Genomic DNA, 11,067 nt, shown 5'->3' with positions numbered 1-11,067 from the left:
CGCAGATACCGCACTCACAATGAACTCAGACACTCTACGCTCACATTTAATTGCTTCCGTAATGGTCCGAGCTCAAGCCCTATTCATGCTAACCCTTTGGGTAATCAAGTTAGCACCACTGAGACCAAAGCTAATAAATAGCAGGAAATAGTAATAAACAATTCACAATGAAATGCGTAAACAGGTACAACAAATTAATTATTGATGGCTGGGTTTTGTTGTAGTTTCCATTTATTGGATAATTTCACTTTAAATAGACATCACAGGTTGAGCATATAATTCAACCATCACAGAGATTACTGGTATAAAAACACATATTTACAATTCTACAGCCTGAACCATGTCCAAAATATGTACAAAAACATTTTCAGTAATTAAATTTTTTAATTGCGACATTTTGACTTATAGTCAACATGAAATCACCTATTTACTATGCCTACTATACCTATTTTTTATGCACGTTCCTTGTCTTTATTGTGCAATTCATCAGCGCCCATTATTGAAGTCCCCATTAAAAGTGTTTGGTTTATTTGATTTTTTTGGCTGACTTCACAAATCCCTCTTACTTTTTCAACTCCTCCCCTTTAACCACCAGGTTCCATTCTGGTTTGTAAAAACTATTTTTTGCAATCCAATCAATTCCCAAAGGAATTCCCAGGAATATTATGTTTTACTCAGAAATATGTCCGATTACAAAAATAAAAATGTGTTGTGAATACCATTTCATGTTGACTTTACAATGCAGAACGGCTCTGTGAGGTTAGATGTGAGAGAGGCAGGATATCCTGTGACAAAATAGATGTGTTACTTCTGTTTTCGGGGTTGAGGTGAGAAAAAATGCCACAATGTATGTCATCATCATGAGAGATACTGCAGAGTCCACCACATTTAACACCAGGCTGGCCAAGAAGAGTTTGATATGAAAGCTGATATATTGAAATGTTCCATTATGCTTACAGAACAGACTCACTCTCTTCCAAAGTATATCTGGCTATACAGAAGCTTTAAATTCAGGTCTGTAAATGTAAGTTGTAAAAACGGAAGTGCATCAGAGCAGGAGTGTGTGCTGAAGGAGCTGTGATGAGCAGGACACTGGAGGGCCTCTGAGGGGGAAGTAAATATAGAGAGGACAAGGAAGGGACGAAGGAGACGAGGGGCCCTTCAGCAAACCTACAGAAAACAAGATTTGTTAAAGTGCAAGTTCACCATCTACATGTTGTATTATAGCTGATAAAAGCAATAATATAGTCTGTTTAACCCTTAAATGCATAACTCGGGTCATTAGTGCTACAGAACCTCATTACACCATCATGCATCAATTTTTTGGAGTTAAACCTACACCTCTTTAGAATTCCTCTATCTTTCTCTTTTGAATAGTGTAACAATAAAAAATAAAAAAAAAGCCAATATGAAAACAATTTCAAAACCGAATTGCTTAGTTACCAAATGTATATAGGGACGTTACAGATATATTGTGATACATAATCGCATCACAATATACTGTATATTTCCACTACTGTAAAATATATATTTTTATGATTATTTCATGTCAATAAACGTTTCTTATCACTGGATATCTACTTATTGCAAGACAAATGAGTGCCATATTCATATTCAAATTATGACTACATCATGTAAATTTTCTGTGCAATGATGGTGAATTATCAGTATCCCATTTGCGTGTACACATATTGACCTGTTTCAGTGATGTCACTTTTTCCTCGCAGCCACCTTATTTGTGACCATCAGCGGGAGGAAACAATGGCGGTGAATGGAAAAACACCCATGAAACGATATCAAGAAAACATCAAAAACTGTTCTTGATTCCATACAAGCACAAGTGTGAAGACAGCACAAATACTGCCAAATTGAACTTTCGCGGACATTTAAATATATTTTATCCACGATTAATCTCCGTACGGCACCGACTCTGATGTGTGACCGATAACATTGTAAACTGTAAACATCCCTAATTCAGAAGTTACAAATGTGTTGTGTTGTTTTCAGGTCTGATTTGGTCATAATATTACAAAACGTCTGTGATGATCCTGTTTGTTCTGATTTTAACTCCTGAAGAAGGCTTTTGTCGCATCCCATATCGCAGCACATTGAAGATGTATGGAACTTTGGTCATAAACATGGCGGCGCGGTCATACAGTGACATCACATGAAACAGAACAATATATTACACATGCTATTTGTTGCTCCAGGTGGCACTGTTGTTTCGGTGATTAACTTGATATACATTTGACATTGCTATTTGATGAAGAAGCAACATGGAAGTAAACTATAGCAAGTACAACACATGAACAGTATGGTATTAAACAGTACAAAATTTTGTATATTTAAACTCAATGGGCCTCATTTATGAAAATTTCATAAATTATACGAAATAATTGGGAGAACTTTACACGTAAAATGGAGCTTCCCGAAAACCTTTCGCTGGATTTTTGAACGCTTCGTATTCCCCAGATTTGTTAGTAAAATGTGTGTATGTTAGTGAATTCCAAACGTCCGTATATAGACGTGCATGTTCATTATCATAATCCACGTCCATGAGTACATGAGAATAGGACGCTTTTAACGTCTATGCGAACAATAATATATTTATTTTTAAATGGAGTGTATTCACATCATAAAATATTGATTTAGTAAACACTCGCATGTTCGTTCTAAATAGTAAGAGAGGAACTTACAGTCAACACATGCTTTTGCTGTCATCAGAGGTTCTTTTTTAAATTAAAAAGTCCAAGAGGTCAAAAAAATGGTTTGACATGAAGCTTTAGTGTAAAAAAATTTTCAGTTTGGATGTCCACCATTAACCTTCTCTGGTTTGGTTGAGCGCATCGCCAGCATCACTGGTGAAACTTTTTGAGTAAATCCAAGAATGTTCAGTGATATACTTCCTTTGCTCACTCAGCACGCCCTGGATTCGAACTTGTGACTTCAGGGGTGGTAGAATAGAATATAGAATATATATTATTTTCGAATTGTATAATAAAAATTTTGCACTATCTGGGCATTTTGTAGATCCATTTGTGCAGTGTTGCTAAAACATTTTTAACAATTTGGGCTGTCGCTATCAATTATTTTGGTAATCGAGTAATCTAGCGATTATTCTGATGATTAATCGAGTAATCAGAAAAATTATTTAATAACTAAAATTGCATAAAGTTGTCAAGGTAAAGTCATGTTTGGCAAAAATATGTTCATTAGCCTAAATTTTGATGTAATCTACGATTGAATAACAACAATAAAACAATTGTGCAAACAATACCTAAAGCCAACAGACACCCAAAGCAGGTCTATAATATAATATATCAAATTGCAAAAGCTTATCACTTGCCACATACCGTGTAAAATGCCCTTAATCATCTGGACATTCAGTTCCTTCTTGAGTAAACATTGTTAATAATTTCACTTTGACTGACAGCATACAGACCTGCGGCTTTATTCAGTAAATAAAGTTCTCTGGATTCCTCCATTGGCCATAAACTGTATAATATTTATCAGTGGGGCATTGCGAACTACTATAAACTTAATCATCACGAAAACTAATGTACATGAGGAGGAAAATCACATTTACATTCAAATGGTAATTAATATACATAGAATGGAACCCAAATCACAATCTGCAGAAAATAACTTTAAATCGTCTGGATTCAGTTGAACTTATTGAACAGAAAGTGTTTGTGCATCCGTCACTGCGTGTGTAACTTTCATTGACGGATGTCTTTTTCATTACTTTTTTTATGTTGTATATTGCAAACGATTGTGTCCCACGCAGCAATGAAGGGCTCGACTTCTCTTGCGCATCTGGACACACAGCACCGCAAATTGCAAGCAGAGAACTTACCGCGTGTGTATGGCGTGTCTGTGAAAACTGGATGTCACCTTTTCAAGTGCTGTTTCATTGCTGAAGTGATGTTATGGTTTTTCAGGTCAACAGACAACTTCATTGTTATACAAATCTAAAGTGAAGTGCTTTCACACAGCTGACACCTCTTGTCGTAATGTGTTCGGACCCAAGTCCGTGGACTGCGTCACTTCCTTATTTTCGATTTGTCGATTTGACAATTTTGTAATCGAGGATTTTTTTTTAATCGAGTAATCGAATAAAATAGAGTAATCGTGACAGCCCTAATAATAATATATAGCAAAACACCCACACGTTTAAGGGTTAAACAGTAAAAATAAAAAAAACAACAAGTGAACTCACTTTCTGGTCGGGTAGCATTTGGCTACTCTGCAGGTGTGTACTGAAGAGTGTGGCTCCTGGTCGGTCGTGTTCACAAAATATGGTGCCGTTTACATAGTGGAATCGGTCACCGGGGACCAGCTGGTTTCTGCACGTTGCACAGGAGAAGCACTGGAAACAGATAGGAGATATTGGATTTAAAAATGATCAAAGAATGATGTATACATTTAACCATGTTTTAAGGGCAAAATATCAGTCATGTGTTTTTGTTGAAGTGTGCACAGCTGCTTGTCTGGGCTAACAATGCCTTGGCAAATGTGTCCTCTTATTGCTCAAAATGATTTTTTAATGAGTTAAGCTTTGTGAAACAAAGACGAGCTCAGCACTTTAGAAATGAGCACTGAACAAAGTTGTCTTTGGGGAGAAAAAAAGCACTATTATCAGGTGCTGTGATAAATGCAGGCTTTGTCCTGCCCTAAAATCACACATTTGATTCAGCTCCAATGATCATCTGCTGTTTAGGTGCCTTAGAGCCAAATGTGTGGGAGTCTCATACAAGCATTGTTTCTCAGCTGATATGGAGCTGTAAATGTTAAAACAACAACTGACCCAAATTTTAACATTCTGTCATCACCGAAACATGTATGCTGCAATAAAAATCAAACAAATAGACTTAAACTAACTAAAATAGATGCAAACTTAAGGGAAGGACAGAATTATCAGTGAATAATTTTTAAAATTTCAGCCTGTTCCTCACATAAAGCTCTTTCTTGTCTTCAGCAGACTTGGAATACAATGCACTAGTCGTATGGACTTCTTTTATGGTGCTTTTATGGTGTTTTTAGTATGTTTTGGAGCTTGACAGTGTGTGATCACTACATACTGTCATTGTATGGCAAGAGCTGCATAACGATTCTTTAAAAATGTCTACTACTCTGTTCCATTGAAGAAAATAACAGTAATGGGGGGTTTGTAAATAATGATTTTTTTTTTTTTTTTTTTTGGCTGAGCTATTATTCTAAAAGTATTTAAATTTTTTTATAATGCTTTTATATGCAAGTTACCTTGAGGTGGTAGACATTGCCCTGCGCCCGCATGACCATTTCACTGGCAGGAATGGACTGACCACATGCACTGCAAGCCCCTGTGTGCCCAAACAACCTAGAACACAAAAACACAAATTCACACAATAGTACCATGTGGTGTTGTCTTGATTAAACTGATCTCCATACCATTCTGTTTTTGAATAAGAATAGTATTAAACATGCTATCGAAACTTGACTTTGTTTTGGTGCAAGAGTGCAGCTTTCACTTTGGCGGCGTTTTCTCCCACTGTGTCGACACAACGGGCTTAACATTAAATGATCCTGAGCGATGTATCTGAGATAGCACGCAGCGTCTCTGATGTTCTCTGTGGGAGCATGCGAGAATGCATCTGCAGACATCATCAGCACCCGGCGGATACAAATGAGTCCAATGCAAATCAACACGAGAACAAAATGCTTGTCAGCATAGCATGACAGCTACAGCTACAGACAACTTTGGCTGGGCTATTTGCATTGTAAATGACTGTGGAGACGCTTGCCTCAAACAGACTCATTATCGACTTGAGTCGATGTTATAATGATTAAGGTCTTGGACGTGGTCACTACTTAATATAGAGGTCTTGTGAGGTGACAAAAAAATATGGGCGTATGAGTTAAATGACTTTTAACACTAATTATTAGTTGTTAGACCTAAATCACTTCACACATGGAATTTTAAAGGCTAATTCATACTTGATGAAAAAGCTTCCTTTAGTTCACTTAAAAATTATGACTAAATGCACTGACGTTTTTGTTTTGCTAAGGTGTTCGTTTGGTCATATGTCTCCTGTTCGCGCACATCACCTAAAATTCAGCTACTCAAAGAGTTTTGATGACTGGTTAAAATTAATCATGGGTGTGGTTTGGACGTGACTTTCTTTAATCGATTTTCTCAACAAATTTAATTAACAACGATGCCATGCAAAGTATAAATGCAGGCTTCGTTTGTCTAGGGTGTTTAGTTCATTCAGGAGGAAAAAGTTTGGTTTCTTCCGGTGTATCACATAGGCTTTAGGGTGAAAGATGTAAGATCGGTTTTGTAGTTTGTAATGGACTGTGCTCCTAAATTTAGCCAACTACTCAACAGAGCTTCCAACACTTTTGACCGATGATTTTTTTCTTGAGACTTTTTCAGTCGTTCTTGATAACTGGATCAAGATTTTCAAAAATCATTTTGTAGAGATAGCTGGGGCAGATTTCCATTTGTATATCTGGTGTAAATCTGTATTAAGTTACTTTTTAGTGCACAAATGTCTCCAGAATAGTGTCAGAAATCAACTTTTACATTAAGGGGCAGTAATTGCCCTTGCATTCATTTTTCAAGGCGTTTTGTACTTATATGAGGGCATATTTTGTTCTAAACATAAAAAATTTACCATGTGTCCTCCTTTCATTTCAGTACTTTAATTGAATAAATTGATTTACCTAATTCTCCCTCTTAATAATTAGATAGATTATATTGCCTCTTAACCATGAAATTAAATCAACTCAAATTTTATGTCATAATATGTATAACTAGGTCTAGAATAGAATATGTATAACTACATTAGTTGTTACAAATATATACAAAAGGCATTCATTAAAGGGGCTTCTTTTATTTTTGCCACCACATTTTGAATTTTGGTGGTATTTTTGCCCTGAGCCCCCCTTAATTTCTAACACTTTTTCCAGTAACACAAAAATGTCCTGCAATTTGAATGCGACAATATCTAGCCAATTAAATATTTCAAAACTAGGCATAACTACAAGTACACTTTTTATATGCATTATAGAAATTTCAATGAATCTGGGGTTTTTTATTACTTTTAGGATTGTATTAATCTTCCTGACTTTTCTGGGCTTGGAAAAGACAGTAATTTCAGTTCAAATGACCTGATATTGTTTCCATGACTGCTGGGAACCCTATAAAGGAATAGTTTGCCCAAAAAATGATTCTGTAGTTATTGTTATTATTCTCACATTTGTACTCTAAAGAATATAAAGACCTAAATTTCTCACATAAAGCTATCGTATGGTTTCAGAAGAATTGGAATGTGGCGCACAAGTCATATAATACTTATATGGTGCTTTTGCATGATTTTTGAAGCTTGAAAGCTCCATTGTCCATTTATTATAGTTGATAAAGAGCAACTAGTACATACTTTAAGATTTCTCCTTTTGTGTTCCACAGAAGACAGATTTGGAACAATATGGGGTGGGGGGGCTAATGATGAATTTTCATTTTTGGGTGATTTTGGGTTTCTTTTTCTTATATATAAACAACCCTACTGTATATATGGATCTGATCCAATGCATTTTTATGCTGGTTAGTTCACCCAAAAATGAACATTCTGTCATCATTCACTCTCCCTCATGTCATTCCAAACCCGTATGACTTTCTTTATTCTGTGGAGCAGCCTCACTCCCTCAATTTCATTGTGTGGAAAAAAATAGGTCTGGAATGACATGATTGTGAGTAAATAAAAACAGAATTTTCATTTTTGGGTGAACTATCCCTTTAACTCATTGAGAGGTGGCGTCTGACCTGATGTAGTCTGTTCTGCAGAGGATCATGCCTCCTTTGCTGTAGCAGGTTGTTCCAATCTCTCCCAGCTGAGCTTGACAGCACGAGCACTTGAGGCAGCGTGTGTGCCAGTAGCGCTCCATGGAGAAGAGCAGGAAGCGGTCAGCAATACGACCCCCACAGCCCGCGCACGATCTGGACACACACGCTCCACCTGTAACCTGGCTGTTCACCATAGCCACGGCTGTGAGGAGGCAAATGAGAACACCAAATGAACATCAAAATCTGACAATGTGTGAGCATAAACAACTAACTATATGGGATGCAATTCATTTGAATTTAATACCGGGGTAATTAGGATTTCTAACCTTTTGGAAATGATGTAAAAGTAACAAAGCACAGGACAACAGGTGACAAAGTACACGTAAGGGCCGAACAACCATAGACACTGATAAGGACACTTTTAACATTATTTATACACAATATGTAAAATAAAGTTCAAACAATAGGCCCTGGTGAAGGCAGTTTATCTGCCGATATGCGTTGATTTTTTATGTATTTGGCCCATTAAAATAAAGCCGTTTTATAATTGGAGATTGAGTCCCTTGCTCATTTTTCTAGGGTTTTTTACCCTCAAAATTTTGTAGTGATTAATCAATATTGGTTTTTTTTATTTTTTTTATTTTTTTTTTTTTTTTTTTTATGATGTTTCTCAAACTTTAACATTTTGGTTAACACATTGGTTACATTCTTGGGATTTTGTGTCCGTGGAGCAAAATAAACAATTGAATGTACAGCATAATCCTTCAATACACCTATAATATACAGTCATGTGAAGACATCAGTACATTGATAAAGGAGAGGTATACACAGTACGCTACCAATGGAGCGCCAGAGTACAGTAACTGCCCACTAATAGTGTTATGGATAACTCAGGACATCGGTTCAAGGGAATGTAAATGCGTATCTTTATTTTCTACTATTTTATTATCTGCAGTTTAAAAGGATTTATGAGTGTTTAGTGAAAGCATGATAAGGACACAGGAAATGGTTGTGCATTAATGCTTTATTATACCTCAATAAAACCCTTATAACAATTGTAGGCACTGCAATATATATATATATATATATATATATATATATATATATATATATATATATATATATATATATATATATATATATTTATGTTTTTATACCTTTTGCTTGCAAAACCTTACACCATAAATCAATAATGTGAGACAAAAATAATTTGTAAAACTGATTAAATTAATCATGTTAAAGACACGTAAAAAATCAATTTCAGGCTACTTAACTGGGTCATTAAAAAAAAAAAAAATGTATTCCATTATGTTGAAATTATGTGAATGATGTTTTCTGAAATATAATTAATGAACTAAACCAAAAGGAAAAAACATGTTGATGTAACATAATTGATTCATGTGGAACCAATGAACAAGATTAAACATTCAAATTCAATGCATTTCCTTTCAGTGTGTCTGCACAAAGAAAATGCATTAAGTAGAGCACGGGAAGCTTCTTGATATAAAAATGGACTTTAACATCTAAAAAAATGAGTGTGAACTCTTGTTATAAAACACTCCATGTTTCCCACAAGAAAGCAGTGGAAATCTATCAATCCACAACATGTATCCATTTAAGGGAAATACATAGAACATTTTAAACTTTAAATCCTCTGCTTGGACGTCACATAATAAACCTGCATTAATATTAATATTTGCATAATAAATGCACTTTCGGGTATGTGAACGGAAATAAGTCTACTCACCTTGAAGAACTTCCAGACTCGAGTGCGTTTAGACTTGATAAAGTTCCAGTTATCCTCCTCTTTACACCGCTCGCCTCCACGCCCACATTATAAGTGAATCTGCAACACAGTTTAATTAACGCTGCTTTGCTCAATGCTGATCGAACTGTATCTGAATATAAAGAGTATTTGTTCCGTTGGTGCGCCACTCCAGACCGAAAGAATGTGTGGCTTTAACGTTAAATTAGCACTACTGTAGATCGTTACTGTAGACGTTAAATTACTCCGTACGCACGTTCATCAAGACAGAGAAGCATGGCATGAAGAATACTAAGGAATGACTCGCATGTCTGTTTTATCTCATCATTGGTGTGACGTAATGGAGCCATACACTTCACCTCGATAGGTTTGATACATTAGAGGCGTGGCATATGACAATCAATATTCATTATAGTTATTGGTCAGTTCCGTCCTTCTTAAAGTCAATATATATATATGTGTGTGTGTGTGTGTGTATATATATATATATATATATATATATATATATATACACACACAGTACTGTGCAAAATCTTAGGCACATAAGATGTTTCACAAAAGCATTTGTCTTAAGATGGTTATTTATATCTTCAGCTTTAGTGTGTCTGCAGGAAATATAAATGTTAGACTCCCAAACATTACTTTTGCAAATAGAAAAGATTAGAATAGAAGAACAGGGAGCCCTGCAACAGATGTCATGGCCCCCACAAGAGCCCCCCACTGAACATCGAGTCAGTCTGAGATTACATAAAGAGACAGAAGCAATTGAGACAACCTAAATAGATTGAAGAACTGTGGCGAATTCTCCAAGAAGCTTGGAACATCCCATCTGCCAACAACCAAGAAAATCTGTGTCCAGATGTATCTAGGAGAATTGGTGCTGTTTTAAAGGCAAATGTGGCCAAACAAATATTGATTTAGCTTTTTTTATGTTTACTAGACTTTGTATGACATTCAGTGATAGATGAAAGCTAATTATGTCATTATTTTTGAAGACATCCTCACTAGGCAACATATTTCACAAGTGCCTAAAACTTTTGCACATTACTGTATATATATCTATCTATCTATCTATCTATCTATCTATCTATCTATCTATCTATATATATATATATATATATATATATATATATATATATATATATATAATGTGTGTGGATGTATGTGTGTGTATATATATATATATATATATATATATATATATATATATATATATATATATATATATATATACCATTATATATACCATTATATATACCATTTCTTTATTTTATTTAAAACTGCAATCAAACTGATAACAGTCAAAAATTATTCTCAAATAAAGCCATGTAGAAAACCTATTTAGCCTACTTAAGTAAACGTTAAACTAAAATGTGCATACGTTTTGTATTTCTATTTTCCCTAATGACTATTGACATTGAGCTCCAACTGACAAACAACACTTGAGAATTTGGTTGAAGTCCAGGCTAGCACT

At 35.2% G+C, this 11,067-nt stretch overlaps 1 protein-coding gene across 1 annotated transcript; it reads right to left on the bottom strand.

Annotated features, from left to right (window-relative positions):
• Positions 1–213: 213 nt before the first annotated feature.
• Positions 214–9,891, bottom strand: LOC127424188 (LIM domain transcription factor LMO4.1-like). The gene is made up of 5 exons (XM_051669157.1): positions 9,576–9,891; positions 7,808–8,030; positions 5,263–5,359; positions 4,220–4,369; positions 214–1,170 (listed from the first exon to the last, which is right to left on the bottom strand). The coding sequence occupies exons 2-5, from the start codon at positions 8,020–8,022 to the stop codon at positions 1,162–1,164; spliced, it is 471 nt and encodes a 156-aa protein (XP_051525117.1). The 5' UTR covers positions 8,023–8,030; positions 9,576–9,891; the 3' UTR covers positions 214–1,161.
• Positions 9,892–11,067: the final 1,176 nt, after the last annotated feature.

This window comes from Myxocyprinus asiaticus, chromosome 33 (assembly GCF_019703515.2).
Source record: "Myxocyprinus asiaticus isolate MX2 ecotype Aquarium Trade chromosome 33, UBuf_Myxa_2, whole genome shotgun sequence".
Classification (NCBI taxonomy): Eukaryota; Metazoa; Chordata; class Actinopteri; order Cypriniformes; family Catostomidae; genus Myxocyprinus; species Myxocyprinus asiaticus.
The sequence above is the reverse complement of the archived record's forward strand: the minus strand, read 5'-3'. Positions and strand labels throughout refer to the sequence as shown.